General features: G+C 50.7%; 2 protein-coding genes across 39 annotated transcripts in view; one reads left to right on the forward strand and one right to left on the reverse strand.

Moving 5' to 3' along the window:
- The window catches only part of Dcaf6 (DDB1 and CUL4 associated factor 6), a 144,954-nt gene extending 138,491 nt beyond the window's left edge, over positions 1-6,463 (forward strand). For 29 of the 32 annotated variants that reach the window (XR_015449495.1, XM_087206855.1, XM_087206870.1 and 26 more), the window contains 2 exons: positions 534-639; positions 6,001-6,463. Coding sequence is in view for 31 of the 32 variants with exons in the window: in XM_087206855.1 (XP_087062981.1) it covers positions 534-639; positions 6,001-6,065 (171 nt within the window). In the remaining variant the exon portion in view is untranslated. The remainder of the gene's footprint in view (positions 1-533; positions 640-6,000) is intronic. The other 3 variants (XM_087206854.1, XM_087206857.1, XM_087206860.1) reach the window with 1 other exon arrangement.
- A 2,597-nt stretch (positions 6,464-9,060) lies between these two features.
- Positions 9,061-24,306, reverse strand: part of Gpr161 (G protein-coupled receptor 161) — a 49,843-nt gene continuing 34,597 nt past the window's right edge. For 2 of the 7 annotated variants that reach the window (XM_004865212.3, XM_004865214.4), the window contains 4 exons: positions 23,498-24,222; positions 17,561-17,665; positions 15,512-15,631; positions 9,061-13,860 (listed from right to left, as the gene is read on the reverse strand). In XM_004865212.3, coding sequence (XP_004865269.1) covers positions 13,595-13,860; positions 15,512-15,631; positions 17,561-17,665; positions 23,498-24,222 — 1,216 coding nt within the window. In that variant the 3' untranslated portion in view covers positions 9,061-13,594. The other 5 variants (XR_002389476.2, XR_002389477.2, XR_015449500.1 and 2 more) reach the window with 5 other exon arrangements.

The raw sequence follows: 24,306 nt of genomic DNA on the forward strand, positions 1-24,306 counted from the left end.
TGCCATATGCTTTCCTATTTCTCTTTCTTTGTACCTTTGCTCATGATTACATGTGAAGTCCCTAGGTTTTTATGAATATTGATTTAATACTTAAGACTCACTTTATTGCCAGATCTTGCCTAGAAGTTTAGCTTTCAAGATTACTTTGCCTCAGAGTAACATCTTCTCAGGGGATCAAAATGACCCAAGGATAACGAATTGACACTGTTATGTTACTGAAAGTATCACTATAGAGAAAATAAGAAATCAACACAAAGTAGACTGCTCTGAGAAAGAAACTACTGCAAGTGAAAGCTAAATTTAATTCTTGCCCTTCTGCCAGTTGAAGAGAAGTAGTGTAGTATCTTCCAATCTTCCTTTAAATACAAGATAAAGTAACTGGTATTGAATAGCCATAAATCAGAAATACAGACATCACACATATAAAGAATAAAGCAATTTTTCCTAGTATCTGTTAGGTTTTGTTTTTGTAATCTTCAAGGAAAAAATAGTTACTCTGTGACCTTTGACATGATTGCTTAACTTGCGTATAGGTTATAACTCGAAACGAACTCATGTTGGAGGAGACTAGAAACACCATTACAGTTCCAGCCTCTTTCATGTTGAGGATGTTGGCTTCACTGAATCATATCCGAGCTGGTAAGAACCTGCGGTGTACTGTTAAAATCAGTATTATTTTGTATAATTTCCTTCATATCAAAAAATGAACGCAACTGAACTTCTGAACTAGGATTTCCGTAAGCACTTGACATTAGCACAGTGGCTTACTTCTTCATGAACTAAATGCATTGAAAAATGGTCAGAATGAAACGATAGTCACTTGAAAACTTTTATCAGCTTCTCTTTTCCTCTCAGAGTACAGAACCATACCATAACTTTTAAGATGTAGTAAATACACTTTAACGGTTTATTTAAAATCAGTAATAGCCGAGATAAAAATAAATTTAACATGCTAAGAAGTAGATACCCAGTATCCCTTTTTCAATTCTTTTTTGTTCCAGATAGCCTGAGGTTCAGTGCCTCAGATACACAAAGATGCATATATTAATGACAACTACCATTATAGAATGCCCATAATACATCAAGTATTACACTAATCATTTCATAGATACATATCCTCATTTAATTCGACTCTTTACAGAGTAGGTTATTTGTAATAACTTACACCAGGCCACATTACCTGATAAATGTCAAGATGTGAATTTGAAACTAGCTTTCAAGGCTTTGCTTCCCTTCAGTGTATACATTTCATTTACAGTAATATATTCAAGTCATTAATGACGTGGAAGCCTCTGAATGCTCTATCTCTGACTGCTTTTCTAGTTCATTTCCTGCATTCTTTCCTACCTGTTACCACTCCCCCCATTCAGCCCTCTTTGAATTTTGGGTATTCACCAAACACTCTTCCGCTTCAAATTTTTTATAATTGTGCTATTCCCTCTTGTCTCAACTTTTGTTTAATAACTTGTACTTATCACTCAAGTCTGAGTAAGTAGTGCATTAAATATCACTTCTTCAGAGAGAGTGAGGAATGGAGAGACAGATACTCAAAAGTAAGCAGTATATGATGTTTTTCTAGGCTGAGAATGTATTGTATATTAGTAGGGCCGGGGGTTTAGCTCAGTGGTTCCACCTCCTGCCTCGCAAGCACAAGATCCCAAGTTCGATCCCCAGTACTAAAAAATAACCAAAAAAAAAAAAAGAATGAGAATGTATTGTATATTAGAAAAATGGAAAGAAGCTCTAGATGTTGCTGAGAGAGAGAGAGAAATCCTCAAGTTGTAAATATTACTGGGAAAAAGGAAAATTAAACCAAAATGTAAACAAATAATGTTAGTGGCTAACAAAATGTTTTTGTAATACCTCTTTGGGCTCCTGTTTTATTAAATTAATCACTAACATCCTTTGGTCCGTTTTTGTCAATGATGAGTAACCCTGAATATTCATCCATTTGTATTTTAGATTTGAGAAGACAGCATTCTAAAGATCAAGAAAAACATTTGTTAAAATATGCTTGCTTTTACAGTTTATATGGTGGTTGGCCCTTCCTCCGGTTTTCCTAAAGAAAATGAATTCTCTTTCCAGTTGTACAGGAATCTGTTAAATAGATGGTAATGTGAGAATGGTTTGTTAGCTACTCCCCATCTTCGGTTTTAGGGTAAATAAGGTGCTGTACACTACACAGATTCCATTTCTCCTATTTGTTTTTGCCATTAATTAAAACTAGATTGATAATTTCAAGTTGGTCTAGTCAGCTCATCTTAGCAAAAGACAAGAATATGATGCCCAAGAATTTATATTTCTGCTTTGGTCCTTAAGATACTTAATTTTTTGACAGACCAGTTAGTCAACCACTCTTTTTTCTGTTTCCCAGCATGGAAGATTGATTCCAGCACCTCAGCACTAAGCTACATTCCTAGCCCATTTTATGTTATTTTAGTTTTTGAGACAGGGTCTTGTTAAATTGTCCAGGCTGGGTCTGAACTTTGATCCTCCTTCCTCAGCCTCAGAGTGTTGGCACCACAGGCGTGTCCACTGCACCCAGCCAGTTAGCCGCCCTTTTCCTCTCCTCTCCCCAAGTACAACGACAGGTACAGAAGCTGGAGAGTTAGGCACGGGCTTTGGCCAAATAAGCACCTCCTGACCACGGAATGCCTCAGCCCATCTGTTACTCCACAGGGCTTCCTGGGAAGTTCAAGGAGTTAAATGAGACAGCTCCTTCCTACCAAAGCTGCAACTTTTAGTGGAGCCCTCTTCAAATTACCTCTGGAGTGTGTGGTTAAAACTGCAAACATCTGCCTCCATCCCCTAAAGGTTCTGAGTCAGCATCTCCTGACATGTCTTCTGGCCCACCGGGGTGATCTTGCTTTCTATGCCCTTCGACCCACTCTGACCTAGTCACGGCTCGTTGCTTTATTTTCCTCAAGTGCCAGCGGCCTAACTTTTCCCATTTTCCCTTGCATTATTACACATTGAAGGAGAACAATGTACTTCTTGTCTTCCTGTTTTCTTCTAGAAGTGAGCTTATGAAGAGCAGAAACCCAGTTTGTCTTTTTTTCCCCAGGCTAGGAATTGAATCCAGGGCATTGCACATGCTAGGCAAATAGTCTACCATTGTACTCCCTGGTACGGAGACCTAATTTGTCTTATTTGCCGCTGGATTTTTAGCTCCTGGACCAGTGTCTGCACATAATAGTTGTTCAATAAATGTTTGCTGAATAAATGAGTAAACAAAGGAACTTCCAGTGTCAAATATCTGCCAACTACTTTTAAATTTATTCTTTTCTTAAGAAAGTAAATAAATTTTTTGCAAAGGATACCCTAGAAAGTAAGAGTATTTTTATGAAACATAAGTTTTCTTTAGGTAATTCTTCTCATAATCCCCCCCCACCAGCAAACTTAATATCTCTTTATATCCTGTCTTTCCTGGCCAAAATAGTTTCCTGAAAAAAATATTCTAACAGAGAATAAGGGACCTTTCCACAAATGTAAACCTTATTTACAAAGTCAATTTGCATTGTGTACTTTTGAAAAGGGGTAGATACAGAAGCAGTTCTTACTGGGTTCCTTTCAGAGAACACAGTGTTCTTCTGCTCTCCTGGGTCTGTACCTGCCAGCCAGGGATCTGTGAAGGTGTTGAGCTGCTTTGCATCTCCACTACTTCTGAAGCACCTGTGAACCGCAGGTTTCATTTAGTTTATTCTGAGATTGGGTTTCCATCTGGAGAGACGCCTCTGGGCTCTGTGGCCGTTAAGGGAGTGGGCTGAGGCAGGAACAGCCCTTGGCCTCCCTAGTTAAGAAGCTGCTGTCAGTTGTTCTGTGATCTTTGGTGAGGGCCCATTGGCTCCCTCATCTGTCTCCTCAGCATGGGCTTTGGACTCAGCATTCTAACCCAACCCCCCCCTCCCCCCGCAGACCCCTGGCTTAAAGGCGAGAATGGGCGTCTCTCCTCTTGCCTCTTGCCTCTTGCCCACCTTCATGTATAGTCTGACAACCAGAAGAAACTGGAGCAGCCTGACTTTGAAACAAGCCAGTGTGCTTTCTCACGCTCCTCCAGCGTGACAGAATAGGTTTCTCAAGAATGCCCCATCCTGTCCGGAATTCTCCCTCAAGATACATACCTCAGCAAGTAATTTACTGTGGTGTTCTTTAATGAAAGCATATCACAAAATAAACATAATGTGATTTCACAGGTTGGGGGGAGTCTGGTTGATGGTAGAACCTTTGTCTAAAATTGAACATCCTGGGTTTGATCTCCCACACTGCAAAAAAAATTTAAAATAATAATAATTTTATACTGGCATCCCTCAAGTAAGCATTTTATTGGTCACAAATTATTCCACTGTGTTGAGGTTCATTACGATCTATGAAGGACTGTTTAAGTTTTATTTTGTCCATTTATTTTACAAATGCATATTGAATACTTAGGGGTTCAATATACAGCTAAAACTTGTGTAATTAAAAATATAAACCTTAGGCCAGGCATGGTGGTGGTCTCCTCTAATCCCATCACTCAGGAGGCTGAGGCAGGAGGATTGCTGTGGGTTGGAGGCCAGCCTGGGCTATGTAGTGAGTGAGCTCAAGCCCAGCTTGAACTATACAGCAAGACCCTGTCTCAAAATAAGTAAAATAAAATTATTAATCTTATAATACCTAAGAAGAGATTTAATCTAATTCTCTTAGACAATAAAAATATAGCCTGTTTTGTGTACTGTCCATGGTGCTGTTGATCTAGGATCCTGGGAACATTTCGGCCTCTGTAGATAATGCAGAAAACACAGGGTTCAGTCTTCCCTTGCTGTGGACAGTGTGACTGCACTGTTTGCCTTTGCTTGACCTAAATATTTTCCATGCTGCCTTGGGAAAATGTTTTGTGACCTAAGTATCCTGGATCCCATCTCTGTGGTGGTAGTGATTTTCTGCTGTTGCTGTGTTCCTATACCATAACGTAATGTATCTTACCTTCATAAAACCATAGTCATTTATGTAGTAACCTTTGCAAGGCAGTACCTCAGTGGTAGAGTGCTTGCCTAGTATGCACGGGCCCTGGGCTCAATCCCCAGCACCGAAAAGAAAAGAAAAAGGAAACTATTAAATATCCCATATTAGGCCCCGGGGAAATTAAGATTTTAAAAAGAAATAATTCTTACCTCCCAGGGCCCCACAGTCTAGTCTGATAGCCATTATTGCCAGCCAGGATCGTCGTGGTAAGGTTCACGGAGGAGCTGTGTGGGAGAGTTCGGAGATGCTCTGCAGATTGGATGTGGAGAAGTCTGGGGAGTTTCACCAGCTCCCACTGGGCACCTTTAAAGCTGAAGAGTTGGGTGAAATCATCCCAAGTAAAGGAAGAGCAAGTGTGAACATGACAGCTTGAGAAGATGGGCTGAGCTTGTCGCAATTTGCATGTACTAACTTGAGTATTTAACCAACATAGTCCACCCTGAGTGTAGAGACCATATTTATTTTGACCACCATTGTATTGTTTTGTGTGTGTTTTCCTTTTTGTTTTTGGGGGGTACCAGGAATCAAACTCAGGGCCTTGCGATTGCCAGGCAGGCACTGTGCCGCTGAGCTGCATCCCTGGCTATTTTTGTTTTTAGTCCTGACTTTGTACACACAAAATGATGCACTCCTCTAGAATACAGCCCCGTAATCTCCCTGACACAGCCTCCCTTCTGTCCCCGGGTAGTGCTCCTGACCCTCCTCAGTATCAGCTCCCAGAGCAATGCTGGAAATCCACTCCAGCTGAGCAGAACAGAATCTTGGGAGGGTTTTCCATTTTTTATGTTTTATGGTTATTTGTGTATCCAAGCCTCACAGTCTCTGCCTTTACTGAATTTACCTCTACAGGCAAAAGACTTGTCTACATAAAATGGTGACCTGATTTTACATTTTTATCCACTACTTAATATTTTAATCAGTTTTAAATAAAAGACATTGACATTATTTATAAATGTAATACTATAAAAGTGTTTCTCTTTGTGATTCTCCTGTTTCCAGACCGCTTGGAGGGTGACAGATCAGAAGGCTCCGGTCAGGAGAATGAAAACGAAGATGAAGAATAATCAGCTCTTTTTGGCAAGCACTTCACTGTTCTGAAATTTGTACAAGACATTTATTATATTTTTTCTTTACAGAACTTTAGTGCAATTTTAAGGTTATGGTTTTTTGGAGTCTTTCCCTTTTTTTGGGATAACCTAACATTGGTTTGGAATGAGTGTATGCATGAATTTGGGAGAGTGTATAAAAACAAAACTAGCAAAATATTTGTAAACTTTTTGCTGTGTATGAGGAGTGCTAGAAACTGCAAAGTGCAATACTTTCCCTCGCCTTCAGATGTGGGAGCTTAGATCATTGTTGAAGAGTAATTTTCATTATAGTGAAAATGTTGGTTAAAATAAATTTCTACACTTGCCATGTGCATGTTTGTTGCTTTCTAATTAAAGAAGTTGGTTTTAAGATATCCTAAATTTGACTTCTTATTTAGTGCCTTGCTACTTTAACCCATATTTTCCAAACTTTTCTGTAACAAAAGAGGACTTTTTCTATTCTTTCCTGGATTTAATAATCTTTTCCATTTTGATTTCTATGTGATAGAATCATATAGACTCACATAGAAGAGGGCTGGGGGTTTAGCTCCGTGGTGCCGTTGCCTGCCTCGCAAGCGCTAGCTAGGTCCTGAGTTTGATCCCTGGTACCAAAAAAAAAAAAAGAATCACATAGAAGAGCTTTTTTCATTTCTCTTTCTAGAGTATTTGTTTTTTGTAGTTGTTTTTTGTTTTGTTGAGACAGGCTCTCTCTGTGGAGCCCATGCTGGCCTCAGACAGGCCTGCGTCCTCCTGCCATCCTGTCTCAAGTGCTGGGATCACAGGTGTGCATTGCCACATCTGGCTTCTTCCCACGGTACCTTCTCTTTACCTCAGTCATGAGCACCGTGATGGTCCGCACTAGACCACACTACTTCTGAAGGCACTACTTCTGGTCTGCTTCTCTCTCCATATTCTAGATTTCACAGCAAGTTGCTGACTATTTGGTCTTCTAACTTCTGGTCTTAGTTCTAGTGTCTGCCTACATTCAGGTAGCACCTATGAATCTTAAACTCAGGCCCTGTGCAGACAACCCTTCCTTTCCTTTTTTTTTTTTTTTTTTTTTTGGTGGCACTGAGGATTGAATTTGGGTTCTCTGCACTGAGCTACATCCTCAACCCTTTTTGTACTGTGTTATTTTGGCACAGGGCCTCACTAAGTTGCCCAAGATGAGTGGCTCGAACTCACCAGCCTCCCCGAGTGCTGGGATTACAGGGGGTGCCACCGTGCCTGGCCTGTGTGGCTTCTTTTTACTGCTCTCAATGTTTAAGGCCTCTGTCCGAAGTGAGACCTGCGGGGTAGGGGGCGCAGTCAGCTCGTTACATGCTGGGGCCAGATAGTCAAGTGTGGTGGAAAGGCGTATGCAGTGTCAGGTGGTCTGAAAGGATGATTTCAAAAGCTCTCTCCCTCTCTCCCGTTGTCCCTCTGCCCCCCTCCTCCCCCATACACACTCAGTTGGCTCTTGCTGTTAACAGATTTGTAGACTAGCATATTGATTCTCCTTTTTCAGAGGTAGCTGCCCTTGAGTTTCCAGTCAGTGAGTTTTGGAACTGTCTCACTGTAGGGATCAGTTAACCTCAGCAACTTCTCTGTGACCTAGCGTTCAGTTAGTAAACATCTTCCCTACAGCTCCTTGCCAGTCACAATTTGAAACAACTGAATCATGCACCTAGCCTGACTGTTGCACTCATCTTGAGCCCTCCAGTGCTGCCGGAATTCTAGCAGACACAGGTGCCGCCAGGCCAGAGCTGTGGATCCATCAGGTGCCTCCCCCGGCTCCATGGGCACCAGCTCTGCCCCCTGATACACTCTGGAGGTGGATGCCAGACCCACGGTGGGTGGTCTGCCATAATCATCTCCAGCATCGGGGAGGAGCTGAAACGGGGTCTCACTCAGTGGGCAAGGCTGGCCTTGAGCCCAGTCCTCCTGCCTCAGGCTCCTGAGTAGTGGATTAATGCATGTGTCACCATGCCCAGCTTTGGGTCCCTCTCTGTTGATGCTTTTGGTGTGTTTGCTATAGCAGCTGTGCTGTTTTTGATGAAAGTAATACATCCCTTTTGGTTGAATTAGCAAGTAGCTTAGATGTTCGTATCATCTTCAGAAATGTAAATATCCTAAGGAAGGGACTGAGATACTTAAGAGAGTAAGATAATAATCTGTCTGCAGCTGGGCCATGGACAGTCTCGTGGATGCAGTGCAGCCTCTCTCTCCTGTAGGGGGAATGGGGCTCTCTCCTCCCAGCAGCATGGCTGCATTAGGACACAACACACAACATGTTTTTCTTCTACTCTAATGGAGTATAACAGGAATATGTGACAGAGGGTGTTGGAAAACTGAGAGGACAGAGGCCACCAGGGGACTTGGGGTTCTAGGAGTGGCCAGCAGGGAAGGCACCAAAATCAAAGTGGCTTTTGTCCACCAGGGCTGGGATGTTGATGGGGAGCTGTGTTGGAGGCAGCAGGAGGTAAGGGAACTCTACTTTCTGCTTAACTCATCCCGTGAACCTGAAACTGCTGTACATTTTGAGTTTGTCAAAGGAACTAGTTCCCCTCCCCACAGTGACTGCAGGGAATTTTGGTGTCTGTTACTCAGTAGTACAGCGGCCCAGTCAAGCAGTCAGGGAGACAGCAAAAACATTCCACAGAGGGCGAGTTACGGTGTCCTAGGACTGATGTTCTTAAACCACCTCTTAAAACTGTAGGTTAACAGTGTCTGTTGGGCATGGTAGAAGTCATTTAACAATATTCTGTGAATTTAATTGCCTTGGGGGAAGCGCATGGATAGGTATACCCAGGTGAGTCTGATATGAGACCGCCCCCTCTATTCTCCAATAATCTACCTCTGGCCTGGTCCTCTTTTTAGCCCATGGGGAGGCTGGAAACAGGATTATTGCTGTAGAAAATGAGGGAAAGGGAAAGGCACCGAGAAACATCCATAGACAAGTCCAAATTCACAATTTCCACAGCTACACACATACTGGAAACATATTTAATCAGGTAAAACTATTCTAAATACACTTTTACTGGTTTATAAATACTGATTTATAATAACCTGAAACATCTTTTTAAAAAATCATCCAAAATCTTCAAGTTAAATATATTTCAGGACTAGCTTGGACCATCTGTTTGTTGATTGTTTGGTCTAACCACTTCTGCATGCAGGTGTCCGGTAACAACACACACTGTCCTTTAGGCATGTCCACAGCGCTGAGTAGACCCACTTCTGGGCACATGCTCCTCTGGGGCTGTCTTCTTCTGCCAGGGGCTGACTTGCCTGTAGTTTGTAGAGCTTCACAATGGTCAAAAGGAAAACCAGAAGGGTCTACTCACTCCTAATACTGCTCAGGAAAATGTTTTCTGAGGAGAATGAACACAACTTTGTGTGCCATGTTCTCCTAAAAACACTGAGCAAATATGTGGTCTTGGTAATGTGGTGCAGATGAGTTTGTGCTTCAAATTCTTTCCAACAAATCACTTCCCTTGGATCTTCGGGATGTTCTGTTTTCTTCGTCCTGGCCAGCGGCTATCAGTGTCTCCCAAGACTGGTTCCTTGTGGCCTTGCTGACAGTGCTGACTTAACCATCCTTCCTCATCCTTGAGCTACAAAGCTGCTCTTACTTCTCTCAGCCCCATGGCCATGACCTGCAATTTGCCTCTGACAGGCTTAACTCACTTTGAGCTGTTATCGCCATCCTAGGACTGTGTCCCCTCTCCTCTGCCCACTAGGACAGTACCAGTCTGCCCCTTCTTGAAGTCACAGCCATTTCCCTGTATGTCAGGGAAGACTGACTTCCCCTTTCCCACAGTCTTCTTCAGGTACTCCATACATTACAGGTAACAGCATGGACGCCTCTCCCTGTCCCCTTCCCTGAGCACCTAAGGGCACTGCTCAGAGAGGTCCCTTCTGATAAAGAAGATCAAGGCTGAATTCTGTCCTGTGATTTGGGACTCTGCATATCATCTTCAATAGACATTCGGGGCAGCAGAGAAACACTCTGCGCAAATAGGCCATTAGCACCTAGGAAAAACATTTTTAGCAGGAAAGCTCATTTTTGCTCCCTCAGACCTCTTGTGTTCCAGATACTACTGAGCCTTTCCTCCCTCCTGTCCACTGTCATCTCCTTCCTCACCACCTTTCTTTCCCAAGTCTTTTTGTTCTGCACATCAGATGACAATCCCATGGCAGCCACAGTCAACACCTCAATCTAGGATAACAGTTAGCTTTTCCAGGCTCTCACTTCTGTTAAGAGACATCGCTAATGTGAGAATTCAGCCCCGCACGGAGGGAGTTGCTGAGAACAAAGCCACTGGCTCAGCTCTGCCTACACCCAGGTATGTGCTGGGCAATTTACCAGGACTTCTTCCTGTGATCCACACAACCACCTGTATGAAAGGAGGCCTCCGGATCCTCTGCATCTCCACACACAAACATGACAAAACCTCATCTTACCGAGGAACTTGCCCAAGAACACCCAGCCAGTAAGCCACAGCGTGGGAGCACAACACAGCCTTGCCGTAGGCATGCCTGTCTGTTCCTGACCCCAACTGCACCTAGAGACCATATGGAGCGGGCGGAAGTGCTAGAGCGCCTGGTGCACGTAGGCTCAGATGTCAGCAGGTCGGCCTACCGTAGGCACTTAGCTGCCATTCCATGCTCACTGTCCCAGACGGACTCAGGGCTGAGTGCTTGTCATGAGAGTGTCTTCTGGTCTGTCCAGAGACAAGTCCCTGACCGTCAGGATGGAGAAATACCCATGGGTTCCTGCAGACTAACCCGATCTCTACCTGTATCAAAGCACCTTCCCTCCCTCTCTCTTGCAAATACTGAACGAGTGTCCCTGCTTGGTCAGTTCCTTGCAGAAAGGCTACGCAGCAGCTTGGCAAATGACAGCAAAGCCCATCAGCACCAGATGGCTGCTCCCACGCCTCAGGCCTGCAGCTCCAGAAGCAGTGGTGTGCTTCAGAGGCAGGACCTGGGAACCACGCGGGTCACGCGCAAGCAGGCTGGCTGAGTGGCCCTCAGTCGCTGCTGAGGAGTCCGAGCAAGAGCCAGCGGCCCACCAGAGGCTGGATTTACCCTCAGCTCTTCACAGCCTCGCTGCTGCCACCTAGTGTCTGAGGCTGAGCTCATTGGAGCGGCCGAGGCGCAGTGGTGCAGGACCGGGGCCTTCTGGTGGCCCCACACCTGGCATCTGAGCACAGCAGACTGAGTTGAGTGGAAATCTCCGTGAGAAAAGCAGAAGTGGGCAACCGCCCTCAGGGCGGTCCTGTCAAAACCAGAAGTCACAGTGCTGAGGTATGTAAGCAACTAAGTGGCCAAATGTCCCACTTGCCACCGAGGCCCCCGCGCAAACTGCCCCGCGGTTTACAGCCGGTGAGCCTGGGTCGGTCTGGCGTTCTGCAGGCGACTCCACCGCGCCCTGGGAACCACGGAATGTGTGGAGGTCAGCTCTTCCCCTCTCCCACACCCACTTCCCTCCACAGCTCGGCCGAGCAAATCCGAGTCCCTGACTATGTGGAATGCGGTCCTAGCTACATCTTGTAAGGCTTAGTGCAAACTGTTACCTGCTTCACTGGATATATATGTACCTTCCTCTGGAGCCATCGTCCTTCCAAGATCACTACTTAACTCCTTGCTGTACTGGAATCAGCACCTCTCAGGTCTCGGTCCCTCAACTGGAATGAAAAGGCCTACAGCTTCTGCAGCTGCAGTGCCTGACAAATGCATAAATGCACGGGCCTCACATTCCTTTTGTGAAAAGCAGCATTTCTGTTCGTTTGGATTCGGTCCTATTACAGCCCAGCTGGTCTGGGGACAGCCAGGGGCGATGGAGCCTCAGGACCGTTTCTCTGGAGCCAGCCTAGTGCAGTCAGAGAAGCTCCTCCAACTCTAGGATCCCAAGGCGGTTTACTGCATCAGAATCTCCCAACCAGAGACCTCGCCCCACCCCTATGCATACTGATTAACGAGGGATACAGCCCCTCGGAGACTGGACAAGTGCTAGAAAAAGCTATATACAGTGGCATATACAGAAAGCACCCTGCCCTCGGACACAGGACACCACCCAGCAGTGACAGCAGCAGAAGCCCCAGGCACCCCCTCCCTGCACCCGCCCCCCCCCCCCCAACCCGGCATGCAGCTGACCGAGTGGCTGCTGTCTAAGAGATGGCAGAACCCAGGCTCACGAAAGTTCTGGGAACTGCAGACTGGGGCTGAGCAAGCCATTGGTTTCTGCCGCACAGCAAAGACACAGCCTCACCAGGGCCAGCTAGACCCCAGAGAAATGCTTCAAAGGAATCCCCTGCTGGAATAGCTGCCTACAAGCAGACAGAATGAGCTGCCCTCGGACTGCCTTCTGCTGTCTTAGCTCATCTGGTCGCCCAGGACAAAGGGCGGTACGGGGAGGAGGTTCCGTGGCCTCCCGAGTCATGCATGGCAGCCGCTACTCCAAGCCCAACCTTCAGCCGCTCTTCCAGCTCAAGGACAGCAGCTGACCGCGCGGCCCACACCTGCAGTCCCACCCCACCGCGGAGGTGGCGCCCTCTTTCTCCACTCCCGCGTCTCCGTGGCTGGCACCGTTCAGCCCAACACCTCCCTCCCTTTTCTCCTTTTACAAATACCCTGGAGAGGTGACAGGTGTCCCAAATGACACCAAGACTCAGAGCTGAGTAAAGGTCCACTGCTTTCTGCCTCGTCTTATGCTGCGCCAGGGTTGCCATCACAGTGACCGTCGCTGCCGGGGCACGCCCTGTGGGACTGAGGCCGGCTGCGTCCACTGGCCACTCCAGCCTCACCCCCAGAACCTACCCCGAGGCTTTCCCACGTGAAGGGCTTCCCTCCAGCAGCAGCAGCATGGCCCTACAGCACCTGGCACCACAGCCCTGGCCAGTCTTGAGAAGGCTGTGAAGTGTCCTAACCAACCAATTCTGCAGATGAAACACCTGGTACCTGCCCCCTCGTCTTTTATAGTGGTTTCTCCCTTGCGAAATACCCAAAAATCTGTCCGGTGGGAGGTGGTGGGGTGGTCCCATCCCCAACGGCCTATGGGCTATGCCCACCGGTACCAGCAGGGGGCGCGGCGGTGGAGCACGTCTAGGAAGTGGACTGGGCGCCCTGTTCCTGGGTGCTCCGTGGGCCCTTCGGTCTGGGACCCTACGCGCCTCACTGCCTGTATCAGGCAGGCAGAAGCCCCGGGGGTGACCCTGCAGGGTTCAGAACGGCAGTACTGTGTTCAGGCTCCCTGGGACAGGTTCTTCCGGGCGGTACATGGCCAGGGCGTGCGGAGAGGAAAAAAGACTGGGCGTTACTTCCTTCCAAGCCCGGGGCCGCCGGTCCTCCTGGATGTAAATCCCCGCCTTTCGATCGGCTGTGAGCTGGAGGCGGGCGCCCCAGTCAGTCTGGAGGCTGCACACCAGATGTCTCCTCTCCCGTGTTCCGGCTCAGCACAGAGGTGGTGGGAGCCCTCCCAGGGGAGCATCTCCGTCTCCAGCCCAGCCACCCTGAGTCCCTCATCTCTGCTCCGCAGCTAACACGTTCCCTTCCTCGATGCTTTGCAGCTGCAGCCTCTGACTCGCCAGCGTGCGGCTGCCTCTGCGGCCCCCGAAGCCAGCCCCGGGCCCGGTTCTCGCTGAGAACAGGGCCCCTGGCAAAGCCTCCTCCCCGAATAAGTTGATTTTGGCTTCCGCCTCGATGGCTTTGGCCAAGCTGGCTGCGTAGCTGTCCAAGGACTTGTGTACTTCAGCTTTCACGTGGAGAATCGAGTTCCTGGCAGCTTCTAGGGGAGAGGGAGAAAGAGGTTAGTGCCTATCCCAGGAATACACCTGCTGCTCCCTGCAGGCCGAGGCAGGAGGCCCCTGAGGTCCCCAGGCAGAGTCCCTGACTCCCCGACGCACTACCTGGGAAATCAGAGGTGTTTCATCTGGTTTTAGTTTGCTCGTCTGTAAAGAGATCTCGGCCAGGCATGGTGGTGCACACCTGTAATCCCAGCACTCTGGGAGACTGAGGCAGGCAGGTCACGAGTTTGAGCCCAGCCTGGGCAATTTAGTGAGGCCTTGGTAAAAAAAAAAAAAAAAGCCAGGAATGTAGCTCAGTGGGAAGGCCCTGGGTTTAATCCTGGTGGGTGGGTGGGAGGTGCCTGTGTTACTTCATCGGGTTACAGTAATGAGTTCTTTCAGACAATGTTTAGCCTAGGTCTGTCTTTTAGAAGTCTTAATAAAAACTCATTATTAATGCTAGTCACAGTTTTTACAGTTTTGAAAAAGTTCTCTGTTCTCTTACTTCCCTGAAACAGCCTAAAATGTACAGCTACAAACTTCCACACCCACACGTCGTCTCTCCTCTCCAGAACCTCAGGGTTGGAAGTGACGTTAAAGGTCCAAGCACCCTACACAGGATAGAACTCGACAGTCAGAATGAAGAGAGGAAGGGCGGTGGCTCTTCAGTGTCACACCAGTGCCCCATGATGATGAGATGCTCTGCCATTTTTCTGGCTACCGGGGGACAAATTTCTGGAGAGCAGGCCACTTCGAGCCAGCTCTCCGGGTGGGAAAGGGCGGGGGGTGGGGTGGGGGGGGGGCTGGGCAGGTGTCGCCCCCTGCTGGTGACTTGCTCTGGGGCCTGCAGAGGCTGCCGCAGGACGGGGGCGTGAGGTCAGCGCCGGTCCTCGCCCGCTGCGCTTGGGGCAGGTTCCATTCTTCTTTTCCGTGAAAGGGTCAAGCCTGCGAGGCTGCTGGCCCACACCCCACTCTCAGACGGGCTTTGCCTGTGGAGTAGATGACGGGCCACCTTCCGCTCTGCCCTCTGGGACTCCTCTCCCTCGCTTCTCAGCTCTGGGAGGCAGTGGTGGAAGAGATAAGGTTAGCTATGAACCGAAAACTGGCGGGCCCGTATTTAGGCTCACATTTGGAGTTTCGCTCACAGCTCAGGCGTGCTGGCGGCCACCCTCAGCGGGGTGACTGAGGGAGAGAGGTTCCCCTCCGCCTGCAGCCCGAGGTTCCTGTCACTCCTCCCTGAGCACGTCTGATGGGAACCCAGCCCCAAGAGCCGGACGGCAGGGCCTGGGCGTTGGGGGACCACAGCAGGACTCAGCGAGGATCCATGTGGTCAGCTTTGGGGTGGCGATCACAGTGGCAGCTTTGGCCTCGGCTGGAGACTGAGGCTCAGAGGGGTGGGTTCAGGTTCACGACCGCACATGGTTCATAAAGGAAAGAGACCAGAGGGCCCGGCCCAGCACCCAATCGGGCCGTCCCTGGGGAGGAGAGGGAGTCACACGCCTGCTCCGCCCCTTTAGACGCTGCCTGCTCTGTGTCGCTGCCGAGGGACACAGGTGAGACCAGCGGGCGGGGGGGGGGGGGAGCACAGGCGTGATCTGGGGCGGGAGCAGGGCTCCTCCTATGTCCGCTGAGCCATCAGCTATAGAAACCGACCTTTGATTTGCTCCACTTCATCCTCAAATGTCACGGAGCTCCTCCTCTTGGGCGGGCACGTGCAGTGGGACGGGGCGTTGTCGTCTGACGTCCAGTCTTCCAGCAGCATCACGTCTGTCCCTGAGACCAAGGGCGGAAGCGCTGTATGGCCTCCGCCCCACCCACCCTTCAGCCCGCTCCCAGGACGCCCTCCAGAGGGGCTGCTTCTGCCACGGCGACAGCGGGGGGCACAGAAGGAAGGAGCGGACGGGCACAGTGAGCGGGAAGGTCCTATTTGCAGTTACTGCCTCACCCTGAATTTCTACCACCATGGTTAAAATATACTGTGCTATATAAACAGGAAAAACTAGCAAATTTAAAGTTCTTTGGGGGGCTACAGAGGAGTGAAAAGTACCCCCTGCCAGTGGGGAAATAAAGGCAGAAGTCCTGTCAGAGAACCGGGCGGAGCAGGCCCGTGAGAGGCACGGGGCACCAGGCTTGTTCTGTGACAAGCTTTCAATCCACTCGGGCCTCAGGGCTCCGGAAATCGGGGACACAGGAAGCCTGGGCCACCCTCCTTCAGAGCCCTGCCAGGCCAGGGTCCAGTGCACAGGCACAGGGTCACTGGCGGCTTGGTTCATCTCTCAGTATCTGTGTCTGTAACGGGCGGCCTCACTCAGCCTCGCTCATGGGATCGTGCTTCGACACACGTCGAAGTTCAGCGCGGTGCGTGGCACGCAGGGGCCACGCCAGTGGAGTCTTTACTCAGCGGAGCACAGTTAAGGAGCGCCGGGCAAGAGCTAAGGCTCGGGTCTGTGGGAGCCCAAGGCCTGCATTTTCTTCTGCCTGCAATGCTAGCCTTGTCCCCTGTCACTCTGCGGGCACGGGCGGCATTCACTGTGCTCACCCGGTGCTGGGAACAGGCCCTGGCGCGACGCGGCCAGGCACTTCCGGGAGCCGAGCTTCTGGGCGGGGCCTGGGTGGGGGCAGGTGGGCTCTCTGTGCATGGGGCTGAGCAGCGCTCACAGCCATAGGGTCTCCTCATCCTCAGCTGCCCTGTGCACGGGAGTATCTCCCCCGCCACCCAAATCAGAAACTCGGGGTTCAGAAGGGGACTGAGCAGCTCGCCTGGGACCCCACTGCTCCTAACAGGCTGACAGGAGATGGGGAACCAGGCAGGTAGATCTCAGGGCCTGGCTGCTCAGTAGTGTTTACCAGGTATGCTTGAAAAATATGGTGTGTGTTTAAATTTTTAAAAATGTATTACAGGGCCAGGGATTTAGCTCAGCGGCACCGTGCAGGCCTCGCAAGTGCAAGGCCCTGAGTTCAATCCCGGTACCAAAAAAAAAAAAAAGTATTACAGTAAAATACACATTCCCATGAGTCCCCTGCAAAATACTCCCTCTCCCTTCTGAGACACTTATCTTGCAACTGGCTGAAGCAGTTCAGGAAGTCTTCTTTCGTGAGTGTCTTGAGTTGATTCAAAACATTTACCTTTCATGTTCATTTTGACTTTAGGGAAGAGCCAGAATTTGCTGAGTGCCAGGCCCAGTGAATGAGGCAGATGAGGACACACCGTAATGTTTTATCTGACAGAAACTGCTGCAGATGTTTGATGGAGAGGTGCTCATAAAATACGGTGACCATTTAAACTGAAAAAATGTATTATGGTAAAAGACACACTGCCATTGATTCCCCTCAGAATACTAAAAAATACTCTCATCTCATTTCAAACTTATTTCCATCATTCTTGGCAATGTCTTTTACTGTAGGAAGTTTCTGAAATTTAAACATTCACTGCATCTTTCGATCACTGCTTGTATAACAGAATGCCAGTTTTTTAAAATTTTAATGTTTCAAAGGCTTTTCCTGACTTCCAACCTTAGAGTAGCACCCTCCGTGTGGCAGGGAGAATAGGAATGGAGATGCCTGTTTGACAGAAGAGGAAACTGAGGCACAGAAATGCTAAGGCCAGGACTGAAAAGGCCCTGCACACCTTGCAGTGTCCGTCCGTCCTGCCGCAGCCAGACACCCAAGACGGGTGAGAGCCTTATGGTGGAGGAGGCTTACCTGAGTCCTGAGAGCAGCTGAAGCCTGTGTCCCCAGTGCTGCTGCTGTGCCCCAGGGGCTGTGCACCAGCCATGAGCGCGGTGAGGTGTGGGGACAGGCCCAGGTCTGAAAGGCAGAGTCGGCAGTGACAGACGGATCGCACTGGGCCCGCCACCCGCCTGGTTCTGTCTCCCCACTGCCCTGGCCTCTGCCCTCCATCCTGCTTGCTTTCTTATATTTACTTATTTTTATTTATTTTGCAGTACTGGGGATTACACTCAGGGCCTTTGTACTGAGCTTGTCCCCAGCCTCCCTCACCCCCTTTTGGTTTTTACTTTGAGACAGGTCTAAGTTGCCCAGGCTGGGCTCAAACTTGTGACCCCCTGCCTCAGCCTCCCAGAATGCTAGGATTACCAGCATGCACCACCACATTCAGCTCATTCTTTCTGTTGTCCCTTACACGGAAAGAGGGGAGACTTCAGAGGCCAGATCAGGACTCCTGGTCTCTCCACAGAGGAAGCCCTCCTAACACCAACAGACCCCAAACTGGCGGGCCGTCTGTGAGCAAACTTGTGGGGTCTTCATAAAGTCACAGTGGGTACAGCTCTCTCAAAGTCCTGCTCATGTAGCAAAAGGGAATTCTTTTTTAAAATTTATTTAGATGGTACTAGGGATTGAACCCAGGGCCCTGGCACTGAGCTACATCCCCAGACTTTTGTTTGTTACCTTGAGACAAGATCTCGCTAAGTCACCAAATTGCCCGGGCTGGGCTAGAATTTGGAAGTCCCTTCTGCCTCAGTCCCCCAGAGTGCTGGGACTACAGCCCTGTACGACCACGCCCGGTTCAAAGGGGAATTTTTTTAAAGAGGGTCAAACCCCCAAGGGAGAGAGAACTGGGGGAAGCTGTAGAGCAGGTGGATGACAATGACATGGGTCTAAGAAAACGAGCTGGGGAGGTTGGACAGAGGCCCCCAGAGCTCAAAGACCTAGGCCCAGGGGTCTCTGCAGGCACCCAGGGCAGGCACCTGGACCCTCTACTGCTCCTCCCCCCCTGCTTTTGGGGCTCCCAATCCCCAGAGATGGCAGAGACCATGAGCCAGGGGCCTGGACATGAAGATACCAGGTACGCTAGAGGGCAGGAGTGACATGGTACAAACAGGGAGGAATGAAACGCGGCATATCCAACCCTCGGGAGGTGGTGGCTGATTGGGGATGCAGGGCACCTCTCTTCTCAAGCACTAGCACACACATCGGGCACACGGGTCCAAGGCAGTGAGTGTCTTCGCCTTGGTATGTGACTAATGTGAAGTCATGACATTTAAGCCACCGGTTTGGTTGTAAGACATGTTTTGTAAGGGTGTGTGCTATTCAGTAGGGTATTACACATGAGTGATACTGCAAATCTGGTAAAGACTGTTAATTCTTTAATAATCTCTATAACTGAAAATAAGTTAAAATCATGTATTTCAGTATATAGTAAATGCAAATCTGTAGGTTGTTTTGTTTTGCATTTCAGCACGTTAGTAACGAATGTGTTTCTCAGATACACGTTACCTGCCCTGTAGCTTTTTGGACAGTGACCTCCCAAGGGTTAACATTGGAAGCTGACCTTTGCCCCCCTCAACCTGGGCTGGAGACTAGAGACCTCTTCCCCAGAAAACCAACCAGCCCGAGAGGAAGCCCTGCAGGTACTGGGCACCGGGTGCCGGGAAACCAGCCCTGCTGGACCACCCTGCAGCCAAGAAACCAGGCCGCCATCGCCGGGGCACATGGGATGGCCAAGGGCCGCCAGACAGGAAGGGCAGGCGCCAGCATGAAAGACAGAGGTGGGGGCAAAAGGAAAGATGCGTGATCGAGTACCCTCATAAAGCTGAAAAATAATGACTCCATAAAAAGAGCTGGGGTTCCAGGAAAGGGAATGTGGACATAAAAAGCTCTTCACCAATTAAAAGTGTGGGGGGAAGTCGGACTCCTCAGATCTCAGGAGGAAGAGCTATGCCTCGCAGATTTAATGACGGCTGCTGTTGGAACATGCTCCTCACGTCTGTGCGGTGGTGTAGAGGGAAGCAGGCCCAGGGCAGCCATGCTGGGCAGGGGGCCTCACGGGGGACGAATGTCCCAGCCACAGAGGTGGCTTAGGGACCTCAAGAGTGGGCTTCTGTCCTCTTGTTCTCACCATTCCACCTTGCCCAGTGAGATGACACAGCACAAAGGACCTCACCAGCAGTGTCCTGGACTTCCCAGCCCCCACAGCCCTAAACCGAATAAACCTCTGTTCTTGATCAACCCCTCAGCCTCAGGTATTTTGATGCAGTAGCAGAAAGTGGACTAAGACAATGAATGACGGGCAATAAAGGATAATCTTGATTCTTCTGTAACACTCCCAACAGGAGAAGACCCCACTTATCCTAGTGCTTCTGAGGGTACAAGGTGACAGGACACACTCTCCTCCCTTCCCTGGAGCCAGGAGGAAATGGGGAGGGGGAGCAGGCAGGCATAGCAAGTTTCAGTCCTTCCATCACTTTTGGGAATCCATAAGGAGCTGTGTTTTTACTTCCCTCTGCGCTGCGGGTTGGCTCCAGGGCTGGGACCAAGCAGACCCCAAACATCTCCTCTGCATCTGGCCACCGCTTTGTGGTCCTAGCCTCAAACATGGCTGTGACCAACAGGAGGCCCGGCCTGGGCAGTGGAGCCTAAGGGGCCACCCTCTGCCGACAGGGCTGGCAGAAGCCACAGTGGGCTCTGGACAGCAGCTCTGAGGCTGCCGCAGAAACCGGCAACAAGTTTCCCTCTCCGCCTGTGGGAAGCATCCTTGGAGCCAGACCAGAGCGGCTCCGTGGAAAGGTCTGGAAACAGGGCAGCCGGGCGGCACCACTTCCCACCAGAGAGGGGGCTGTTACCCTAAGACTGTCCCGTGAACCGGGCGCTGCTCCTCAGGAGCTTGCATGGGTCTCAGCCACTCCTGCCCTCCAGCAACTAAGGGAACGGGCAGCGCTCCAGGGTGAAGCAGGCACGAAGGAACTGCAGGACTCTGCGGGGCCACAGAAGAGCACAGAGATGCAGCGGAGGAAAACTCGGGGCTCCAGGTCACCCCTCCCTCCTTCCAGCCAAGACAGCTCAAAGAAGGACCTTCCGGGGGCATCTCCCTCTGAGAAAAGGAGACAGGTCCTCCTGCCCCGGAGCCCGAGCTCCAATCCCAGGGAGGGCGGCCCATGGCCTGGCTCTCAGGTGGGACCTGCCAGGTGCAGGGCTGATGGTGCCCCCCCCTTCCTTCTCCAGCTCCTTCCCCCTTGACTGGCAGCAGCCACTGGTCAGCTTCGGGTCTGAGGGGCCGCATCCCCGGACCATGTGTCAGCATGAGGCTCACCTTCTGGCACCAGAATCCAGTCCACCCCAGGGCTGCCACCCCACGAGTGGTCCCCCGGCACCTCACAGTGGCCCTGAGGACACAGCTCCCAGGGAGCCCTCCCTCAGGAATCCGCTGATGAGACTGCAGAAGCAGAAGGCACTGGTGGCCAGTGATACCTGGGACTCCAGGGAAAGCTTCTCTAGCTTGGGGTGCACAAAATAGGAAAACCACAGTCCCCTGATGATGGCTGAAATCTGCCCTGCATGAAAGAACCACTGTCGCGTGCTTAGGAGACTGCAGGCATCCAATTGGCAGGGAAGCTCAGGGGACTTCGGAATTCTGCTCTGCCTCGGCTGAAAAGCACTGTTCTAAGGAAGCCTGTGATTCCCTTTACTGACTTCCTCAGTGAAGACTTTCCAGGTGCCCATGCAGACAGACACCACCCAGACAGAGCCTCCAAGGCACTCCTTGCTGGCTGTGTGCAACTTCTAGGGCCCCTGTGTACCCAGAGGTGCCGCTTGTGCCAGGGGAGGTGATCTGCGTTTGGGAAGCAGTGGCAAATCAAAGCCCTGCTCACAGACGGTATCAGCCGTGGCTGAGACAGACAGACCAGTGGGGTGGAGGCAGGGTTGTCCCTTGCCGTCAGGAAGGCAGTGGGCATTCCTGGCTTGGGTGGCACAGGGATCGGCCCCTAGCTGGGCCTTGTTCCCCACACCAGTGCTGACGCTGCTGCCCCGTCCCACGATCAGGCCCTACAGGGAGGAACAGGGACTCCCCAGCTCCCACCCTGGAGCTGGCCGGCACCCCACGAGCTCGCTAACCCAGAAACATCCCACAAGACTGCTTCTCCCTAAATGAGAGGAGACGCTGGCAGCTGGGCTGGCCACCATAACCACAGCTCGTGCTGCGGCTGGCTCTACCGGCCTCGAGAAATCTGGGACAATCACAAGGGACTGGCACGGAAATCTTGGCAGGGAGCAGATGCTTCTTTTCATTCTATCTTTTCACGCTCCCTCTATTCTCTCTCAGATTTTTTCCTTCCTCATTTTCTGCTTTGCCAGAATGGAAAGCATCTATCATTTTTGGCCCAGAAAATAAATGACTCCAAAATCCAGGCATGTTCATCAGAGAAATGGAGCCAAAGGTGGAACGCAGTCCCGGCTTACATGTTCTACTGGAAAACATGGACTTGTAAGTGGCAGGGGTGGGCGTTTCAGTGGGTTTAAATACTGAGATACAGAGGGAAATTTTTTTTATTTCTATGATCAAAATAAAAAGTCCCAGACTTCCTGTAACTGGAAATAACACTCCGCCAACCCGTGAAATAAATCAGCAAGGCTCATGAGTATCCCTGCCACATGGAAAAGATTGCCTGTCACCTTTGCCAGGACAGGATCCTGGTGTTTAGGAGTCATTACTCCTTCCACCCCGCTCAGAGGGAGGTGCAGAGCCTCCCAGTTTCATGAAGGGGAAACATGAACTGGACAGTCTGATGAGCTGCCAGCGTCACCTGGCAGAGGTGAGGGCTGCAGTCTGAATGTGGCGCCCTCCACACCTTCTGTCTCACTGGGCAGGTGACAATCTCCTCAGCCGTGATCCTAAAATCCCAGCTACATCGCTGCAAATCGGCACAGCGGCAAGTGCTGAGGACTGGAGCCACCTGTGCAGCCTCCAGCTGTCCCCCGTTGTACTGATTAACCATGACAGAGAAACAGCGCCTCCGAGGTGGAGAAATCTGACAGACACCACCTTAACCAAGGGACGGGGTGACAGATGTGTACCAGCTGATCCACCAACCCCTCGCCCTCGGGGCATTCTTGCCAAAAACAAACGATGTAACCTCATTCTGATCAGAAGAAAGCATCTGATGGAAGCAAATGCGGGCACATTGTACAGAATCTCTGACCAGCACTCCAGAAAGGGGTCAGAGGAGGGCTGGGCTGACTTGCCCAGCACGCGCCAGGCCCCGGCTTTGCTCTTGTGCTATGGTTATGCAAGAGGTTGACACCAAGGAAAGCTCTCTGTACTGCTTTTCCAACTCTCCTATAAATCCAAAATCATTTCCAAATAAAAAGTTAAAAAAAAATAAATCTAGTCCCCGTGTAGAGCAATCAATCCACTGGGGTCTCATCAAAGGTAGGGTGACTGCCTTGGTGAAGACTTACCAGGTGAAGAGCAGCTTTGGCCACAAGACAGTGACATCCCCATGGGGGCTGAGAGGGGACATTCCACCCTCCCCCAGGTCCTGGAGACTGTGGGAGGAAAGGCAAGGCCGAGGGGCAGGTGGCTGGGTGAGGGACGCAGGTGGGGAGGGAGTGCTGGACAACAGCCACACTAACGGGAGAGGGTTTGGGGTGTCAGACTCGGGCATCCCCTGCCTGCTTCCTCCAGGATGCACACCGGCCCCCCACCAGCATGGCCTGGAGCTGCCACATGAAGGAAAGAAGCCTGGGGGATGGTGGAGTGCCCCTCCCCACAGCAATCTGTTCTTCTGGCCCGGGCCACTGCCAGTCTGAGTTCTCACGGTACACACAGAGCCACTGAGCCTGAGACCCCAGCAGAGCTCCTCCTGGGGCAGGAAGCCCTTTCCTCCCAGGTGCCCACGTTACCTGTGATCCTGTTGGAAATGCTGAAGAGCCGGGATGTCCTCTGGCGCTGCACAAACGGCTCCCGGTAATACCGGTCCCCAAAGCACATGCCCAGGAGCTCCTTGCGGACTGTCTTGTTCCAGAGGCCATAAATCAGGGGGTGGCAGATGGCGCTGGTGAAGGACAGCCACGTGGCCCAGGTCTCCAGGGTTGGGGAGACGTAGTTCTTCCCCCAGAGCGCCTCGGAGGTGATGACAGCCATGTAGGGGCCCCAGGTGACCATAAAGGCACCGAGGACCACCAGGATGGTGACGAGGGCCTTGCACTGGTTGGCCGAGTAGACCACGCCCTGAAAGGCATTCCTCCGGCTGCCTGAGGACGAGGTGGAGGTGCTGGAGTTCTTCCTCCCGCCCCTCTGCACATCCTCCTCCACGATGACCACCGTGCCACAGTGCACCTTGCGGGCCTTGACCCGGGCCACGCGGAAGATGAAGCCGTAGCACACCAGCATGATCACGAAGGGGAACAGGGCGCACCAGATCTGCCAGAAGGCCGTGTAGCCGGGCTCCCGGTGCCAGGCCGCCACGCACATCCACTTGAAGTCGTCAAACTCCACCGATGGCCAGCCGAACAGAGGGGGCAGGCAGCCTACCAGGGAGTGCAGCCAGATGTAGACCAGCGCCATCACTGCCCGGTTCCCCGTGATCTTCATGGGGTACACCATCGGGTACAGCACAGCGTAGTAGCTGGAAGGGGAGGGGGAAGCAAGAGGAGTCAAGGGGAGACAACACACCGGAACAGGCACCCTGCTTTTCTTGGGCGGGGCGTGC

Source organism: Heterocephalus glaber, unplaced genomic scaffold, assembly GCF_053883595.1.
Source record: "Heterocephalus glaber isolate CG9 unplaced genomic scaffold, H.glaber_assembly_v1.0 deba00000738, whole genome shotgun sequence".
Classification (NCBI taxonomy): Eukaryota; Metazoa; Chordata; class Mammalia; order Rodentia; family Bathyergidae; genus Heterocephalus; species Heterocephalus glaber.